We start from the raw sequence: 21,316 nt of genomic DNA, 5'->3' as shown, positions 1-21,316 counted from the left end.
GGTGTAATGAGCAGGGCCAGAGGCCAAATACGTGTTTGGCCAAAACAGTCATCAAGCTGCTATTTACAGATGATGACCAGGAACCAGACACCAGGCTATATTTTTCATGTCTAGTCTTGCATTGATTCCTCAGAACAACTTCCCTGATTGTGGTATTATCTTCATCCTTTCCATTTTACAGATGAGAAAACCAAGCTTTTAAAAAGTTCGCGTCTAAGCCCACTGTCCTCCAGATAATACTTGGAGTGTAGAAGCCCCAGTTCAAAGCTTTTCACCACAATAGTCTACTTCTGGGTGCTTCACCTTGGTTGATTTTGGCTAAGAAAATAATTACGTGCAGATGAATGCTTGAGCCATTAGACCCCAAAGAATCGTTTGTTTGTGGAAACACCTGTCTCGCTTGGCAAGTATCTGAGGTTTAAATATAATTTCATAGTTTGGTCTAGAGAATTAGAACTTCCAGAATTATGAAACTTTGATCATCAAAAGGACCACCTACTGAGAGCCTCTGCCGTCTATAATAGAACTTCCCCTGGAAAACCCAGGGGATCATAAGAATGCTCCCCTTCTCGTGATCATGACTTCATTTCCAGTCCAGGAGACCACGCACCCTTACTCCACCGTTTGGAAACACTTTTTTCCATGTTTGAGAAAAATGGATGCATCTACACTCCTTTTTTATAGAAAAGCAAAATAATAAGCAATTTGAAAGCTGAGTTTCTTAGGACTGAATACTTTTGGATGACAATTGTATGGATAGAAAAGACTCGCTTGCTGAGTGTGTTACTCCTGGGATTAAAACAAATCCTAATTTTAAAAACAGCTATAGGATTGGTTAAACAAAAAAAGATATAATTAAATGACAGTTGCTTGCCTATAGATTTTTCAATGTCCCTCTTAATACATAGCACCAGGCTTAGATATAATACTTTGGAGGCACAGAGAAAGCAAGAGTATAAAAAGGCTACTGCAAACTTCTATTACTGACTTCTTAGCTTTATCACAAAATTGAATTATCAAATTAATAATTAGAGAGAGTCATTAATATTTCAAGTAATTCAATGTGTGATATCTTTAAGCCACTCTCTCCCTATTCATATGCAATTTTTTTGCCTCTGATTAATTTGTCACTTTTAACCTCTGAGGTCTTTGTGAAATCCATCAACTAATCCCTTAGAAATTCCTACATCTTTTTGAACATCCCCAATTCTCCCTGAAATTATGAATATAAATATGAAAGAGGACAGGATCAAGTCTGGAACCATGTCCCTCCAATGTGACGTAGCCATCACGAAGGCCAAGATGATACATCACTTTCTGTTCATATTCCTGTCACATGTCATGTTAACTACTTCCTCCAGGTTGATCACGATCAATATTAGATTAGAAGTTCACTTCATCATTTATTCTTCCTTCAGGTTGATGAAATGTTATCCAGACAAGTCAAGATCCTTTCAGGGGAAACATTTTCAGCTAGTAATATATCTTACTTCTATTCTATGGTAATTCATATCAAGAAGACTTTTATATTTTCTGACTAGTCTGGTAGTTTTAAAAAAATCCTTACAATCACCAGTGTTGTGTTTCTCTCTTTTTTCACGCTAACCCAGATACCCTCCAGCCTCCTCCTTGTCTCTGATGATTTTCCACTTGTGTACTCTAATTGAATCTCTTCAGTTCAGTTCAGTTCAGTTCAGCTGCTCAGTTGTGTCCGATTCTTTGTGACCCCATGAATCGTGGCACGCCAGGCTTCCCTGTCCATCACTAACTCCCGGAGTTCACTCAAACTCTGTCCATCGAGTCAGTGATGCCATCCAACCATCTCATCCTCGGTCGTCCCCTTCTCCTCCTGCCCCCAATCCCTCCCAGCATCAGAGTCTTTTCCAATGAGTCAATGTAGGGAACAAGGTATAAAGAAGGTTGAGAAGTGCTTGCAAACGAGACTCTCAACCAGGACTGAACATTCTTGCAAACGAGATGTTCTGCCCAGTGTAGGGAACTAGCTATAAGGAAGGGTGAGAAGTGCTTGCAAATGAGACTCTCAACCAGGGCTGAACATTCTTGCAAACGAGATGTTCAGCTAAGAATCCTGTTTGTTCCCGTGGGAAAAGAACATTTCTTGCACACAAGGATGTTTCTCTGATTCCTCAAAAGGAACAGACCCAGGGACAAAACGGATTCTAAGTTGATAAGGAAGTTCCCCAAAACAAAGTCTTAGCTGCAGTAAATAAGTCAAGGTAAAGGTTATCTCGCCCTGCGCCTGCGCACCGTATAGTCTCTGAATCATAGTGCTTGGCAACTTGCCCTGTAGGTTGTTGTGCAAGGGATATAAAATAAAGCAGCTGTAAGAAGCAAGTGTTAAAATATAAAGATTCAAACCACTCTGCAGTGTTGGTGTTTCATTCCGTCGCCAGCAAGTCACCTCTTCGCATGAGGTGGCCAAAGTACTGGAGTTTCAGCTTCAGCATCATCCCCTCCAAAGAAATCCCAGGGTTGATCTCCTTCAGAATGGACAGGTTGGATCTCCTTGCAGTCCAAGGGACTCTCAAGAGTCTTCTCCAACACCACAGTTCAAAAGCATCAATTCTTTGGCGCTCAGCCTTCTTCACAGTCCAACTCTCACATCCATACATGACCACAGGAAAAACCATAGCCTTGACTAGACGGACTTTAGTCGGCAAAGTAATGTCCCTCTTTTGAATATGCTTTCTAGGTTGGTCACAACTTTTCTTCCAAGGAGTAAGCGTCTTTTAATTTCATGGCTACAGTCACCTGCTAACATATATTTTGTTACCATAGTTAGACAGTATGTTGATAGACTTGTGTTTTCTCAGATATTGGATCTGCTGTTTTCTTTTCTGTTGTTGCCCTGTGTTTGATGGGATACTCGAGTTCTTTCACGGACTCTAGTCTTCAGTCAGTCTTGACTACACTAGCAAGTCTCTAGACCAGTCTTTACAGTCTGGGCCATTGTTTCTCCACGTAAAGGCTCAGATTACTTGCATGAGAGATGCTGTTTCATGAGATGTGGGAAAGTGTCCACAAAGATGAATTTCTAAAAAGCAATACATATGATTTTTATGAATGCAAGTCTGGGAGCCCCAAATACTGAGGTCTGGTTCTTCCCAGTTCTGGGGACATGTTCTCTTCTTCACTACAGAGTCTTCATTTAAGTAATTTAAAGAAGTCTAGAGAACAAATAACTTCTCTTTCCTGGACAACTTCTAAAAGAGTAGAAGTGGGAGATTATTATATCTAAAACCTTTAAACCTCAAAAGCACTCTTCAAGTCAGATACTCAGAGAGATTAAATAAGTGGCTTGCTCAAAGTTATACAAATCATGGTTAACAAAGAATTTAAACCAAAGTTGGCATCAGTCCAGTGCCTGAGATGATGGCAACATATCATGCTATCCAACTCAACTGCTGCCTCTTAGCCAGCAATGGGAGACCAGATTAGGATTGAAGCTATTGGAAAGGAGAAGATAAATAATCTGTACAAAAAGGAGACAAGGAGACTCAGGGCAGGAAAATGGGGAAGGAGACCAGGCCCACCGCCAGCACACTCTTAGATGGAAGCTGAGGTCTGAGTAAATGCTGGAGACAGCTGGCAAAGAGCACTGGAAACATACAGAAGGCCTCACAAGGAATGAGGTAAATTCTAGGCAACTTAAGGAAGAGCAGTCAATCTGTCCCCTAACCCCCAAGTGTGGTGAGACAATTCCAAGATGGTTACAGTCAGATATTGATCATTCAGCTAATTATTCAATGAAAAACTAAAGGTCCTCTAAGAAATATGGTTTGTGTATATGACATAAGGCAGATGTTCATATCTGAAAAACGGGGGAAAGAATAAAGTGCGTTTATTGGAAACATTTTGAGAATTGATCATTTGAATTTTTGTAACTGGGTGATTTAATTAAAAGAAAACATGTAAAGAAACAGATTAGAAGAATTCAACGTTCACACAAAATTTTTTCATTCACTTATTATTTACTCTTTCATTTGTCAAACATTTACTGACTTTCTACTATAGACCCGGAGTTAAGCTAAATGCTGGGTTGTTATTTCAGGTTAAGATCACTTAGTAATTATGGGGTGAATACATGAATGAATGGATGGAATGAATGAATAAAAGGCTTAACAAGCAATCACATGAACTAGAGAAAATGAATGAAGTGTACAAGGAGTTCTTCGCTAGCTCTCTGTAAATATCCTTGGCTGAATTATGAAAGTCCAAACATTCAATTCTTGGTCCTTTCTGCTGAACCTCTACAGATCTGAAGTCTCACAATGACAGTCAGGGAGTCTTTCAAGTTTACTGCGAAGTTGCACTATTCATGAGGCATTCCATGGCCACTCAGATTTTTTGTTTAAAGTACACGAGGGAAGATCCTCAGTCAAAGAAAGCTTCTACTCACTTCTAGCTTCAAAAAATTAATCTTTTAGGCAGGCAAGATAATCACAGACAATGCAGAGGAAAAAACCTGCAACTTCTGGTTTTTCAACCAAAGTTATCCGTACAATGCTATCAGCTGACAGAATTCAAACAATTAAAACACAAGGTAGTGCATTTGTTTACGAGCCCTAGTATATCTACTTGAGAACATGAAAACTGAAGATGTTCAATATGAGTAATGGCCATAATGTAAACTATATACTTTTCTCATACAGACTAAAATAAACACTCATTTCTTTTACATTACAATTCAATAAAAATGGGCCCAATATGTTTTTTTAAAAAGACCCTAGAAATACTCTTTTGTTAAGACATGGAGGTGCCATTACCATGTACATGCAGTTGAATGAGCTGCTGTGTTTCTCCAGCTGCATTGGTGGCCACACACGTGTATCTGCCAGCATCTTCCATCAGGGCTTTGGCAATTTGTAGAAGTCGACCAGAAGACTGTATCTAATTGGGATCAGAAAGTATGGCAGCATTCTGTACTTTATATGTGGACGTGAAAATATTTGCTAAAGAGACAAACTCATTTAAGGTTATAATATCTAATTATATTTTTATGCTGCTATCTTAATTACCTTTTGACAAATTAGAGCCAGATCACCGCATCATGCACAAGAAAACAGACTATTTTGATTGAAAAGCTTTTCTTACGCCTTGGAAAACACAAAGTTACCTAAGGCCAGCCTGCTGGTATAGTCATAAAAGTCCACTGAATAAAAAGGCATTCACACTGCAACTATGAGGTATGTGATGAAAATGTAGCTATTTGAAAAAAAAAACATGGTTATATTTATATAACACTTCATAAATAGTTTTAAAACAACAATCTTTTTTGATTAAATGGTCACAGGGGCCAGAAAAACAATAAAAGTTATAAAATATGAGTAATGGAAATGCAGATAAATTTCCTCCTGTCTGGTTTTCCTTATTTCCCTCTTAAGCACATAACAACCGGCCTCTACCATTTTAGAACTAGTGATTCTGTGGTTATACTTTGAAACTGATTATTCAGGGGTTAGCAGTAACTTCCTTTTTAAAGATTTCTTTTCACATGGACCATTTTTAAAGTCTTTATTAAATTTGTTACAAGATTGCCTCTGCTTTATGTTTTGGTTTTTTTCAGCCGCGAGGCATGCGGGATCATAGCTACCTAACTAGAGACTGAACCCCCTGCATTGGAAAGCAAAGTCCCAAGCACTGGACCACCAGGGAAGTCCCATTAGTAACTTCTAATCACAGCACCCAGCAGCCTAGGCAGTGAGCTCATTCTACAGCATTTGGCATTGTGGGCTTCCTACTCCTCAATCACTCTGCTCTCCGGTAGCTGAAGAGACAGCACTCCCTCAGTTCTCACTCTGACTTTCTTAGTAGATTACAGAACCTGTTTCCTCCTCCTGTCCCAGAAACAGGGAACTTGGCTTTCTGATAGTTTCCATCCAAACCCATGTCTTTGATGAAGAATCCTGTGCAGGCTCCTAAATTTACAGCACTGGCCTCAACTTCTCTCCTGAGCTTCCAACTGTCTGCTGGACAAGTTAGCATATGAAATGTAACACATCCAAAACAAAGCTTACAACTGTTTTCCCCGTATTTCTGAACCTAATTCTCAGGTCATGTTTCCAGTCTTGTTAAATGGCACAGGTCCTCTGGGTTTCACAGGCTGCTTTGACTCTCCTAGTAATTAGGCAATGCTATGTTTCTCAGATCCCTCGTCTCCATTCTCACAGCCTCTGTGGGATTATAATAGCTCCTTAATTTATATTCCAGTGTCTCCAGCCTCCCAAACTGTTAATCTGCCTTGCATACTGTTGCCAGAATAATTTGTCTAAAATGCAAATTTGATCCTTTTACCAGTCCCCCTTCAAAGCTCATGCATGGCTCACCACTTTGCCCAGAACGCAACTGGAGCTCAGCAAAGGCTTCCAGGCTCACCACATTCTGACCCCAGATGACCTCTCTATACACTGCCATGGACACTCTCACTTAACTTCTTCTCCAGCCATACTGTACTAAACATGGCAAGCAGCACATTCACATACTTATATTCACTTCTGGACTTTCACATGTGGCGTTTAAAAAGTGCCATAATTTCTTAAGACTCTGCGTTACATCAGTTTTCTCTTCTGTTTCTTCTCACTTTCTGCTGCCCTTGAATTAAGTCATCCCTGTCCATGAGTTTCAAAAGTCATAAAGCATCAATATCTCCAGCTATACTTTGAGCTCCAAGACCATATATTCAATGGTTTCCCTAGCATCTCAACTCATTTATTTCAAGATCTTCTTAACCCTGAAAAGTCTAAAACTCATAGTTTTTCCCCCTCAAACTTGTCTGTCTCCAAAATCTTTCTCACTGGATGGCATCACCATCTATGCACTTCTGTATACTAGATGCCTACTAGTTTTTCTTGATATTCCCCACTCCCTCACCTTTTATCAACAATGTATAATCAAGCCCTAATGATTTAATCAGTAAATAACTGTCAAATATATCCATGTATCTTCACCTCTGTGGCCAGTATATGAGTCCAAATTTCTATCTTTTCTCTCCTAGAGAAAAACAAATAAATTCAACTGATTTCCACATATCTACTCTTGACTCCTTAAATTCTTTCATCAAAAAGGCCTAGGTAACTCCTGAAAATGTAAGCCTGCTCATGTCATTTTTCTCTGCAGTTCAGTTCAGTTCAGTTGCTCATCTGTATCCGACTCTTTGTGACTTCATGAATTGCAGCACGCCAGGCCTCCCTGTCCATCACCAACTCCCGGCGTTCACTCAAACTCATATCCATCGAGTCAGTGATGCCTTCCAGCTATCTCATCCTCTGTCATCCCCTTCTCCTCCTGCCCCCAATCCCTCCCAGCATCAGAGTCTTTTCCAATGAGTCAACTCTTCGCATGAGGTGGCCAAAGTACTGGAGTTTCAGCTTTAGCATCATTCCTTCCAAAGAACACCCAGGACTGATCTCCTTTAGAATGGACTGGTTGGATCTCCTTGCAGTCCAAGGGACTCTCAAGAGTCTTCTCCAACACCACAGTTCAAAAGCATCAATTCTACGGGGCTCAGCTTTCTTCACAATCCAACTCTCACATCCATACATAACCACTGGAAAAACCATAGCCTTGACTAGACAGACCTGTGTTGGCAAAGTAATGTCTCTGCTTTTGAATATGCTATCTAGGTTGGTCATAACTTTCCTTCCAAGGAGTAAGTGTCTTTTAATTTCATGGCTGCAATCATCATCTGCAGTGATTTTGGAGCCCCAAAAATAAAGGCAGACACTGTTTCCACTGTTTCCCCATCTATTTCCCATGAAGTGATGGGACCAGATGCCATGATCTTCATTTTCTGAATGTTGAACTTTAAGCCAACTTTTTCACTCTCCTCTTTCACTTTCCTCAAGAGGCTTTTTAGCTCCTCTTTACTTTCTGCCATACGGGTGGTGTCATCTGCATATCTGAGGTGATTGATATTTCTCCCGGCAATCTTGAAAATTGTGCTTCTTTTAGCCCAGCGTTTCTCATGATGTACTCTGCATATAAGTTCAATAAGCAGGGTGACAATATACAGCCTTGACATACTCCTTTTCCTACTTGGAACCAGTCTGTTGTTTCATGTCCAGTTCTAACTGTTGCATCCTGACCTGCATACAGGTTTCTCAAGAGGCAGGTCACGTAGTCTGGTATTCCCATCTGTTTCAGAATTTTCCACAGTTTATTGTGATCCACACAGTCAAAGGCTTTGGCATAGTCAATAAAGCAGAAATAGATGTTTTTCTGGAACTCTCTTGCTTTTTCCATGATCCAGTGGATGTTGGCAATTTGATCTCTGGTTCCTCTGCCTTTTCGAAAACCAGTTTGAACATCAGGAAGTTCACGGTTCACGTATTGCTGAAGCCTGGCTTGGAGAATTTTGAGCATTACTTTACTAGTGTGTGAGATGAGTGCAATTGTGCAGTAGTTTGAGCATTCTTTGGCATTGCCTTTCTTTGGGATTGGAATGAAAACTGACCCTTTCCAGTCCTGTGGCCACTGCTGAGTTTTCCAAACTTGCTGGCATACTGAATGCAGCACTTTCACAGCATCATCTTTCAGGATTTGAAACAGCTCAACTGGAATTCCATCACCTCCACTAGCTTTGTTCGTAGTCATGCTTCCAAAGGCCACTTGACTTCACATTCCAGGATGTCTGGCTCTAGGTGAATGATCACACCATCGTGATTATCTTGGTCATTCAGATCTTTTTTTGTACAGTTCTGTGTATTCTTGCCACCTCTTCTTAATATCTTCTGCTTCTGTTAGGTCCATACCATTTCTGTCCTTTATTGAGCCCATCTTTGCATGAAATGTTCCCTTGGTATCTCTAATTTTCTTGAAGAGATCTCTAGTCTTTCCCATTCTGTTCTTTTCCTCTATTTCTTTGCATTGATCACTGAGGAAAGCTTTCTTATCTCTTCTTGCTATTCTTTGGAACTCTGTATTCAGATGCTTATAGCTTTCCTTTTCATCTTTGCTTTTCGCTTCTCTTCTTTTCACAGCTATTTGTAAGGCCTCCTCAGACAGCCATTTCGCTTTTCTGCATTTCTTTTCCATGCGGATCGTCTTGATCCCTGTCTCCTGTACAATGTCATGAACCTCCATCCATAATTCATCAGGCATTCTGTCTATCAGATCTAGTCCCTTAAATCTATTTCTCACTTCCACTGTATAATCATAAGGGATTTGATTTAGGTCATACCTGAATGGTATAGTGGTTTTCCCTGCTGCTGCTGCTAAGTCACTTCATTCGTGTCTGACCCTGTGTGACCCCATAGATGGCAGCCCACGAGGCTCCACAATCCCTGGGATTCTCCAGGCAAGAATACTGGAGTGGGTTGCCATCTCCTTCTCCAAGTGGTTTTCCCTACTTTCTTCAATTTAGGTCTGAATTTGGCAATAAGCAGTTCATGATCTGAGCCACAGTCAGCTCCTGGTCTTGTTTTTGCTGACTGTATAGAGCTTCTCCATCTTTGGCTGCAAAGAATATAACCAATCTGATTTCGGCATTGACCATCTGGTGATGTCCATGTGTAGAGTCTTGTCTTGTGTTGTTGGAAGAAGGTGTTTGCTATGATCAGTGCATTCTCTTGACAAAACTCTATTAGTCTTTGCCCTGCTTTATTTCATATTCCAAGGCCAAAGTTGCCTGTTACTCCAGGTGTTTCTTGACTTTCTACTTTTGCATTCCAGTCCCCTATAATGAAAAGGACATCTTTTTTGGGTGTTAGTTCTAAAAGGTCTTGTAGGTCTTCACAGAACCATTCAACTTCAGCTTCTTCAGCATTACTGGTTGGGGCATAAACTTGGATTACTATGATACTGAATAGTTTGCTTTGAAAATGAACAGAAACCATTCTGTTGTTTTTGAGATTGCATTCAAGTACTGCATTTTGGACTCTTTTGTTGACCATGATAGCTAGTCCATTTCTTCTAAGGGATTCCTGCCTGCAGTAGTAGATATAATGGTCATCTGAGTTAAATTCACCCATTCCAGTCTATTTTAGTTCGCTGATTCTTAGAATGTCGACATTCACTCTTGCCATCTCCTGTTTGATCACTTCCAATTTGCCTTGATTCATGGACCTAACATTCCAGGCTCCTATGCAATATTGCTCTTTCCCTGGTAAGAGCTACCAATATTTCCCTGGTAGCTCAGACAGTAAAGTGTCTGCCTACAATGTGGGAGACCCAGGTTCAATCCCTGTGTCAGGAAGATCTCTTGGAGAAGGGAATGGCAACCCCCTCCACCCAAAAGAGGGCCTCAAAGAAACATTTTTCTCTTAAAACTGTTCAAAAATCTCCCATTGCTTTAAAGTGAAAATAAAGACATTAATGTTACTCAAAAACTTTCCACCCATCCTCTGATCTTCTCTAATATCATTTCTCCCTTGCTCTTACTTCCCTAAGCCAAGGGCTTGGTTTCAGGTTCTCAAGAGGTGTCATACTGCCCTTTGTTTGCCCACGAATAACTTCTCTGAAAGATTCTACTCAGCTCTCTTCTATTAATTTTTCCATTTAACTCCATATGTTCTTCAGATCTCTGCTTACAGACTTTCTTCATAAATCACCCTCATGCTTTTGGAAGAGGTCGTTGAGAGGATGTGACCGCCTGCATGACCTGTGAGCTGGACTCAAGCACTTGGAGGCTCCTGAACTTCTCCTCATGTTTGGAATATGCATTCCATCCGTCTCCCCAGTGCTAGACACTGCCCAAGGATATAGCCTTGAGATAGTAGTGTGCTGTTGAGACCATCTGAACGGATATGTGACTAAACCTAGTTAGGGCCTCTATATAAACTTTTAAGATTTGGTAGGCAGATGAGATGTACTCATCTTACAGAGATTCAAGACAAGCCTGGAAAGTAAGTTCCCTTGCTTATTAAATCTGCCGCCACCAATCTGGAATGCTGTGACTCTTTCTGAGCTCTCTCTCTCCCCTCTGAATAGCGGGTGGTTTCAGATTACACCCGGGAAGCTCCAGGGGTTGCAAACCACACATGATCAAAGGCAGCATTTCTTATTATCTGTTCTTAAACCTCTCTAAACTCTCTCTTAAAATTACTCATCCCTGTCTCCAATTATATTTTTGTATGATTATATGATATATATATCTGTCTCACAGGTAAGCAGTTGTTTACCTGTACTATGTTAGAAGGATATATATTAAATCTTTTATAGCACAAAATGTGTGAGATTAATTCCACTAGATTTGGAATAGGAATAATAAATGAACAGATAGCATCGCTTCTGCCAGGAAAAGAACTTTGCATATCCCTCATTCTTGAAACTTACCTCAAGCAAAGCACAAGCCCATTTTAGTCAATTAACCTGATCTTAGAAGCAAAATCTATTATTTTAAATGCATCATTTAAATCACTCAGGTTTACAATCTACCCATCTCCTAACTGAACAAATATGTACTGACTATAGTTATATGCCAGGGACTATACTCAGTATGAAACATACAGAAATGAACTTACTCATAGAGACTGGTCTCTGCCATCTTGAAGACTGTAAGCTAAACAATATTTTCCAAGACATATTTCACCTAGGCTTATGCAGTTATAATTCCACCTTAATCCTAGTCAAAGGTGAACATATTTGGGATACTCTGACTTAGTACTGATGAACTTTTCATCTATGGGACACTGGTTTTTTTTAACAAGTAAAACAGGCATACATTGAGATAATACAAATAACAACTACTATGTTAAAATCAATATCATTGTTAAAGTTATTAGTCTTTAATTCCATTTTTTGAGTCAAAACATTAAGCTAAATTCTAAACAAGCCTAAGGACAACACATAATATATTCGTGCATTTCCTGCAAAATCTGTCCAACAGGAGAGCCTGTAACTAAGAAAAGAGAATATGACAGCTCCTTATATAGCTTTCTCATCTTCAACATAATAATATTCATACTTACTTTGAGGTTTCCTTGGGCAGTGTTGACAGGCTGTCCATCTTTCAACCATGTGATGGATGGATTCGGAATGCCATTAGCTATGCACTGCAAGGCGATGGGCTTGTACTTCAACACAGCTCTCTCAGAAAGACCTGAGGATTTGATTGTTGGAGGCACTAGATTTAAAGGAAAAGAGAAAAGTAGGAAGGAAGGAAGAAAAAAGAAAGTTGAGGAGGGGACAGAGGGAGAGAGGGAACAGAAACCATAATCAGTAGGCTCAACACTTAAAGATCCAGAACTTGAAATTTAGAAAGGAAAAGATGACAAAAGAACAAACTACAAAATAAATTCACCCATTCACTTCATTTATCATTTTTAGCAATTTTAGAGTTACTTATTTCTGAAGTAGGATCTCTAATTCGCCAAAGAATAAGTAAGACATGTTTACAGCAATGCAATCCGCATGTATGTTTGGCTTACAAACTTTTGGTCTGTTTTCCTAATGTATTATGACTTTCCATTTCTCCAGAATTGCCTCATTAAATCAGGGTGCATTTCCAGTACCCATATTTATACCACATGAATCTGTCCCCAGCAGGGCTGATTAAATCCAGGATGGTAATCTGATTTAAACTGGGCTTGCCAGATTTCCTCCCTCAAGAACTGGAATTGACAGTAAGAAACGGGATTGGCTATATTCTATCATGGGATTGAAAAAGTGGGGAAAAAAAAAAAAAAACCAGTCTGCTTGGGAAGAATGAAACTGATGTTCATAGAAACCTCTGCTTGTAGCTTCCAAAGGCTCTCCAGTTTCTTATTCCAGTCCTTCCCTTCCCAAGGACGACTAGCAAATGAGATACATAATAGCCTGGCAGAGGTTTGCTGCTGTCATTAGAGTAACGATTCTAACCCCTATGCCAGTTCCAAGAATGCACTTACGTGCCCTGGTTCCCGCATCATACCCTCACGCTCCATTTCTGGAAATGACTTTATTCACACTCCCTTCTGTTTTGGCTGAAAGCTTGAATGCTTACAAAGTGAAAGTGAAAGTGAAGTCGCTCAGTCCTGTCCGACTCTTTGCGACCCTGTGGACTGTAGCCGACCAGGCTTCTCAATCCATGGGATTCTCCAGGCAAGAATACTGGAGTGGGTTGCCATTTCCTTCTCCAGGGGATCTTCCCGACCCAGGGATCGAACCCAGGTCTCCCGCATTGCAGGCAGACGCTTTAACCTCTGAGCCACCAGAGAAGCCCCATTGAATGCTTATAACCCCCCTTTATTTCACATTTGCTACCTATCTCTTCTATCTTCCTTGATCTCATTGCTCAGACCCTTGCATGCTATGCAGAATATATCTCCTACCATTTAAATTCCATCTCAATTCATTCACATGGTTATCACGTGGTTAAATCTTCCGTGTTAGTAAAGTGCCTTAAAATTTTCCATTATTTAACTCAAATTTTCATCCAAATTCACATTCAAATTTGTACTACTTTCCACAATTCAAGATTTATCCAGATTAATGAGTCACAATCTGAATTAGATACTGAAACGATGTGTAAATGAATTTTCCGTGAAATGTTCCTGTCCCTTCTTCAGCATACCATGAACAGTTACTTCAAATTCCTTCTTGTGGTCTCCAGCAGTGTTTGTTGCTACACACCGATAAAGGCCTGTGTCTGATACTTGAGCCTGGGCAATAACCAGTTTGCGTCCATTTAGTAAGATCTTGAATCCATCTCTTTCATCAATGAGCTGGCCGTCCTTCAGCCACCTATAGAAATAAAGCAAAACGAAGTCTGGAGATATACTTTAAATAACTGCATTCCTAAGTCATCAATCAACCACCTTATCTTGGAGAAACATTAACTAATATATATTGGACTTATATATTTATATATGTGTACATGTATATTTTGGAGAAGGCAATAGCACCCCACTCCAGTACTCTTGCCTGGAAAATCCCATGGGCGGAGGAGACTGGTGGGCTGCAGTCCATGGGGTCGCTAGGAGTCGTACACGACTGAGTGACGTCACTTTCACTTTTCACTTTCATGCATTGGAGAAGGAAATGGCAACCCACTCCAGTGTTCTTGCCTGGAGAATCCCAGGGATGGGGGAGCCTGGTGGGCTGCCGTCTATGGGGTCGCACAGAGTTGGACACGACTGAAGCGACTCAGCAGCTTAGCAGCAGCACACATATATTTGGGCTTCCCAGGTGGCACTAGTGGTAAAGAATCTGCCTGCCTAATGTAGTAGATATAAGAGACATGGGTTCAACCCCTGAGTTGGGAAGACTCCCTGGAGAAGGGCATGGCAACCCATTCCAGTATTCATGCCTGGAGACTCCCATGGACAGAGGAGCCTGGTGGGCTACAGTACACAGGCTTGCAAAGAGTCAGATACAACTGAAGTGACTCAGCACAACACAGAAGAGCATGATATATACATATTCTCAATTATGTACCTGCCTAATTTCCCATTTGCTCATTCTATGAAATAAACTAGAAATCAGGAAAAGAAAAAGTTTAAAAAGAAGTTGGCGTATTGTAGGGAAACTGAAGAACTATGTGTACAGGTCTTCATTTTTCTATTAATGCAGAGCTACAGAAAGAAGCAAATGTTCCTACATGTTTCTCACTTCCAATGTTTAGATAACATTAACCAGCAAAACACACACAATCCTAAAACATTTGCAAAACAAAAGTCTAGAATCATATGGTATTTTATAAGTTTTAGTTGATCATGAGTTATCACTTTCCATTTAGTCTATAGTCACGTGTGTGTGCTTAGTCACTCGGTCATGTCCAACTCTTTTGGTGACCCCATGGGCTGTAGTCCACCAGGCTTCTCTGTCCACGGGATTCTCCAGGTAAGAATACTGGAGTGGGTTGCCAAGACCTCCTCCAGGGGATCTTCCCAACCCAGGAATCGAACCCAGGTCTCCCTCATTGCAAGCAGATTCTTTACTGTTTGAGGCACTAGAGAAACCCATAATCATGTGTCGAGCTATTTTATTCCAACAACTAGTTGAGCATCTGTTCATTTGCATATCACACAGAACCTCAGAAATGAAAGGTAAATATTCAAGGAATACTTTGTGAATGAAGGAATGAGAAAAAAAGAATTGGTAGTCATATATTCATGTTAAGCTCCTCTATTTCCCTAATATTTCTGGTACTCTGTTTTAAATTTAGTTGTTCATTAAACATCTCAGTGCTTCAAGAAGATCTGACAGATAATGCTTAATATTCTGTTTCTATGAACTGAAAATGTAATTTTTAAGAGCATATAATGAATTCCTCTAATGGAGCAGATTTATGGGCCCTGTGAATATCAGATAAAAGTTGCCTTGCATTGAGTTAGCCAAAAAGCTTATTCAGCTTTCTTCTGCCAAATGAAATTTTTGGCGAACTCAATTAGAGAATACATCTTTTAATAAAAGAGGTATATAATCAGTATAACGTTATACAATCACTTTTTAGTGACACAGAACCCCTCTCAAAATAGCTCTGAAACTCTCAAATAAAAAAGTGGGAGGTATTTAGAAGACATACCAAAGCCCTTACATGATAGTTGGTGGAGGAGAACCTGTCACTTGACAATCTAGTTCCAGCAAGTTATTGACCATTACAATGAAGTAAGACGTTTCATCTCCTCCTTCTATAGCTGGTGGCACTAGAAAAAAAGAGGGATGAAACATACAAAGAAATGTATACAAGAGAAAATATAGTATCACATTAAGCAATACTAAGTTGTTCTGTAGAAGGCTGGTAAGTATCACAGTCATTTGGTACATGAAGGATACTTGAAATGGACTCTAAGATACGTTTTATAGTATGCATTTGCCAGGGTCAATAAATATACTTTTGACACACTGTGAATTTTTCTCAGCTAATCTAGCACTATAGCACTGCAGATGCTACGAGAACATAGTTGATTCATACCTTATGATGTTTATTGTCATAAGAATAACATAAGGGAACCCCCAAAATTGGGCCTGCATTGAAAGTTTCAATTCATAAAGAAAGAGAGACTCAAAGCTACAAGATGACTTCCCAAGGTCCACAGACTGTTTCTTGTTGTTTAGCACAGTGTTCATGACACGTTGTCACTCAATGCACAGATACTATCACAGATGTAAAAATGTTACGGTCACAGTGAGAGACCATGCTGTCACTCACTGCAATCAGATATTGTCACAGATGTAAAAATGCATCTATATATTTAAAAAGTGTACCTATCAGAATAAATGGAAGATTTAGGTAGGTTTTGAGATCTTGGGACTCTGGTGGTCAATCCACCATTCAGTAATATGTAGCCCAGAGCTGAACAGATAACTAAACCTTCTCTAAGATTGTTTGATTATTTCACGAACACAAAAGCACTTCATAAACAAAGCAGGTAGTGCTATGAATATGAGAATACAGGGGGTGGCCTTCTCATTTACCTAAGACATCAACTTCGTATTTGATTTCCTTTTCTCCTGCCACACTCGTAGCCACACATATATACTGTCCCCTGTCGACTTCTAGGGCACTTGTAATTTCTAGTTTTTTCCCACCAGCTTCTATGCGGATGTTGTCACTGACTTTCACAGGTACACCGTCTTTCAACCAGGTTAGAACTGGAGGAGGGTTGCCAGCAGCTTTACACTCCAGGGTCAGTGAATGAGCAACTATCACTTGCTTATTCAGAGGTGCAGCCAGGTCACCTTCAATCATTGGAGGAACTAGAGGCAGAAAAAAGGAATATTTCAGGCAATTCTTTGGAACCCTAATGAAATAAAGAGGATTTTTCTTTTCACTCATACAGGTTGACTATAGGAACTATAGTCAGACTATAGCCGTGTCCCTCCCCCACTAAGCTATTGAGGAAAGAACTTGGTTCTGCTTATCTACTGTTCTAAATATTGTGGGTTACTCTATACCATGTCTGGTTTACAAAGGACAAACTAGAGAGAATGATCTTAGTCCTAAGAACTACTTTACCTTCTCCATAAAAATCAAATGGTCTAGATTCCAAGGAGCCAAAGGCAAATGATTGACTGAATGAATGATCACTTCTTACCAACCTTAGTTTCTTAAAACTTTTTTCCAAATCATGGGACAAATTCTTCCAATTTCAATCCATGAATATAGAAGACAACACAACCCAGCAGGGATTTATCACTGAACAAACTGGATGTCAGTGTATTAGGAAGCATAGACAGAAAACACATAATAAAAACATACGTGTTTTCCTTACCATAGACGTCCACATGGAATGATTTTTCAGCACTTCCAGCAACATTGGTTATTAGACACTTATATGCCGCTGAATCAGTGACCTGTGCTCGAGGAATATGAAGAAATTGTCCCTTTTCAACATAAAGTGCTTGTGAGCTGGATATGACTGGCTGGCCATCCTTATACCAAGTAATAGCAGGCATTGGAAGTCCTCGTGTCTCACATTCCAGTTTAATTACGCTGTTGATCAAAGCTGACACTTCTGTGGTGACATTCCCTCCTTTAATACTAGGTGGAACTACAAAGGATTTCAGAACACAAACATGCCTTCTAAGTTTTAGCATCTGCATAAAAGTCTCAAATGAATACTCCAGATGTTTAAATAATGCAGTAAAGGAAATATGAATTAGAGACAACTAGGAGTTCTGTGATTTAGTTGCCTGGGGATTCCCTGGTGGCTCAGTCGTAAAGAACCTGCCTGCAAATGCAGGAGATGCGGGGTCGATCCCTGAGTCTGGAAGATCCCCTGGAGTAGGAAATGGCAACTCATTCCAGTATTCTTGCCTGGAGAATCCCATGGACAGAGCAGCCTGGCGGGCTACAGTCCATGAGGTTGCAAAGTCAGATACAACTTAGCAACTAAATGATAATAACAACAATCAGTTGCCTGTCTTGTCAAAACCATCTTCATCACCCTCCTTTTGGGAGTCAGATTTCAGTAAAAGTAGAAACTCAGTTTTCATTTCAGGGGTTCATTTAAGTCCAATAGATCATGTTACTGTAACTAAGAAAGTCATGTTTAACAAACAAAGCAAAACAAAAATAAATCCAAAGTAAATACAGTAAGTTTGAAATCAGGCCAAGAGAGCAAAAGTGTCAGATGAGGTACAAATGCATGCCCTTTCCCCAGGAAATACAAAAGGTCTAAGAGCTTTTAGAACCCAGCTACTGGTAAGAACTGTAGAGTCTAACTTTTGCCTAGTTTTTTTTTTTTTTTTTTTGGAACCACAGAGAGTTCATTCACTGAACTATACTCATCTAATTGGTAGCATGTGTACCTTCCATAATTCAGCAACCACATGCCTGGCCTCTCACACCATATGAGGACTATGCTGCTGGAAAAACAATGCCACTGGCTCAAGCCCTGCTATATACTCTGAACACAATCATGACAAGATTCTACTATCATTCCAATAGTTTAAAAAAATCAAATGGCATGTGCCTGAATTTGAGTCTTTTTTTTTACATAAACTTTTATGTTAGAATATTTTTCTTATGGGATGAGAGTTATGAATTTTGGAAGCACAATCACAGAGATAGAGTGCCATTCTCATCAACTGTATCAAGGGTACACACTATCAACGTGGCATATCACTGATGATGCTGACCTTCATCACCTGGTTGAGGTAGATTTTGCTATGTGTCTCCACTGGAAAGTTAGTCTCTTTTGCCCTTTCAAAAAGAATCATTCTTCCTATCCCACAGGTATTGGGTGGGGAGCTATGTTCTACTTCCTTGAGAGGGGGAGACTACCTACATAATTTTGGGGGGAATTCTCTGTATGGGATATTTGTCTCTCATCCCCACTTTATCTGTTTCTATCAATACAGACTCATGGAGACTTTTTATGCTTTGAATATAATCCAATACTACATTATTTTATTGTTCAAATTTTTCCAGTTATGGCCACTGAGAACAATTCCAATTGACCCTACCTAAAGCTAAACATTCAGAAAACGAAGATCATGGCATCTGGTCCCATCACTTCATGGGAAATAGATGGGGAAACAGTGCAAGACTTTATTTTTTGGGGCTCCAAAATCACTGCAGATGGTGACTGCAGCCATGAAATTAAAAGATGCTTACTCCTTGGAAGAAAAGTTATGATCAACTTAGATAGCATATGCAAAAGCAGAGACATTACTTGGCTGACTAAGGTCCATCTAGTCAAGGCTATGGTTTTTCCAGTGGTCATGTATGGATGTGAGAGTTGGACTGTGAAGAAAGCTGAGCACCGAAGAATTGATGCTTTTGAACTGTGGTGTTGGAGAAGACTCTTGAGAGTCCCTTGGACTGCAAGGAGATCCAACCAGTCCATTCTGAAGGAGATCAGCCCTGGGATTTCTTTGGAGGGAATGATGCTGAAGCTGAGACTTCAGTACTTTGACCACCTCATGCGAAGAGTTGACTCACTGGAAAAGACTCTGATGCTGGGAGGGATGGGAGGCAGGAGGAGAAGGGGACGACAGAGGATGAGATGGCTGGATGGCATCACTGACTCGATGGACGGAGTTTGAGTGAACTCTGGGAGTTGGTGATGGACAGGGAGGCCTGGTGTGCTGCAATTCATGGGGTGGCAAAGAGTCGGACACAACTGAGCGACTGAACTGAACTGAACTGAACTGAAGCCCCTTTGACATGAAAGTGAAAGTGGAGTCGCTCAGTCATGTCCGACTCTGAGACCCTGTGGACTGCAGCCCACCAGGCTCCCCCTTCCATGGGATTCTCCAGGCAAGAATGTCCCTTTGACACACATCACATTATTTCAGTACTTTCTTGTTTTCTGCTCCTATTACAGGCTCCAGGCTCATCTGCCCCAGCTCTACAAGTAACTATTTCTCCTAGAAGCTCTGGTTCTTTTTAGTGGAAAAGAATATTAGAAAACAATATCTGAATCTAAGTGAAATTCCTTAATGTTTTCTGATAATTGTTCTTAGAACCAGTTCATAGTGACAAACATTCATATACACATTTTTTTTCTCACACATAAATGAAGGCAAGATCTACTATACAGCACACCTCATTTTATTGCACTTTGACTTACTGTGCTTTGCAGACATTGTATTTTTCACAAACTGAAGGTCTGTGGCAACCCTCATTGAGTAAGTGTATTGGCACTATTTTTCCAAAAGCATTTACTTACTTGCCGTCTCCATAACATTTTGGTAGTTCTATCAATGTTTCAAGCCTTTTCACTATTATTATGTTTGTTGTGGAGAGCTCTGATCAGTGATTTTAAGGTTACTACTATGACTTGCTAAAGACTCAGATGATAGTATTTTTTAGCAATAAAGTATTTTTTTAAATTAAGTTTTAAGACATAATATTTTTGTATATCTAATAGACAGGGAAACTAAAATGAAATGTGTGTGACTCACTTTATTGAAATATTTATTATGGTGGTCTGGAACTAAACATGCAATATCTCAGATGTATACCTGCACTGTGAGGTGAATTTGATGGTAGAATATTTTTTCTATTAGGTAATTTACTATATAGATCAGGGCAGCAGCTCACAGGCCAAGCATGGAGATGCTGAATCAAGTGTAGTTTTTACATTTTTAAACAATTGGAAAAAAAGCAAAATAATATTTTGTGACATGTAAAAATTATATGAAATTCCAACTTCAACACCCAGTAAGTTTTATTGGAACACAGTCACGTTCCTTTGTTTGGGTAACTGTCTATGACTACTTTACTTCTACAATGACCAAGTTTAACTGTTGCAATAAATACCAAATATGGTGTTCTCATTGCTTCTCACTATTGTTCAGCTCACCATAAATTTCAGTGACACAGTTATAACGCATAGCATTTGAAGTGCCATAAATATCACCATGCCATGATATTTTATTTTACCTTTATTACCAGTGTATACTTCTCATATCAAAACATTGAAAATAAAAGGGAGAAAAATGGGCTTTAAAATGTAACATTTTTAAAGCGCAGCACATTGTGGATTATTCTGTTATTAAGTTCAATGGCAAAGCACTCAGTTTATTTTTTAATAACAGTATAGCTGTCTCGAAAAAATAGTGTTATTAAAATCAGTGTATACTAACTTTACAAAACTAAGCACTCATCACAATATTTCCCACTCAAAGAAAGACAACAGATAAATTAATAAAAAATGGAATGTTTCCTTAAGCAGAATTTCTTCACAAAGATAAAAAGTCAAAATGAGCCTACAATTTAAGTTTCTTAGTGGCTCATTTGTTAGCCAAGGAAGGAAAGCCTTTAAGAGTGATTTAAGTATAATAAATCAAGAATGACTGCATTAGCAAAGAACTGTGTCTAATCAGTTTGTTTAAGACTATTAGCTTTTCCATAAGAATAATTGCTTGAAAAGTTGAGAACATTGACAACATTAATAATTTTATTTAAAGGGGCTTTTCTGAACAA

The 21,316-nt window shown here is 39.6% G+C and overlaps 1 protein-coding gene across 1 annotated transcript in view; it reads right to left on the bottom strand.

The window, feature by feature from the left end:
* The window catches only part of HMCN1 (hemicentin 1), a 543,718-nt gene that overhangs the window by 208,202 nt on the left and 314,200 nt on the right, over positions 1 to 21,316 (bottom strand). Inside the window, exons 31-36 of the mRNA XM_069546297.1 lie at positions 17,154 to 17,432; positions 16,357 to 16,638; positions 15,476 to 15,584; positions 13,511 to 13,680; positions 11,928 to 12,082; positions 4,788 to 4,911 (exon numbers count right to left, since the gene is read on the bottom strand). Coding sequence (XP_069402398.1) covers positions 4,788 to 4,911; positions 11,928 to 12,082; positions 13,511 to 13,680; positions 15,476 to 15,584; positions 16,357 to 16,638; positions 17,154 to 17,432 — 1,119 coding nt within the window. The remainder of the gene's footprint in view (positions 1 to 4,787; positions 4,912 to 11,927; positions 12,083 to 13,510; positions 13,681 to 15,475; positions 15,585 to 16,356; positions 16,639 to 17,153; positions 17,433 to 21,316) is intronic.

Source organism: Ovis canadensis, chromosome 12 (assembly GCF_042477335.2).
Source record: "Ovis canadensis isolate MfBH-ARS-UI-01 breed Bighorn chromosome 12, ARS-UI_OviCan_v2, whole genome shotgun sequence".
Classification (NCBI taxonomy): Eukaryota; Metazoa; Chordata; class Mammalia; order Artiodactyla; family Bovidae; genus Ovis; species Ovis canadensis.
This window is presented reverse-complemented; position numbering and strand designations above follow the sequence as displayed.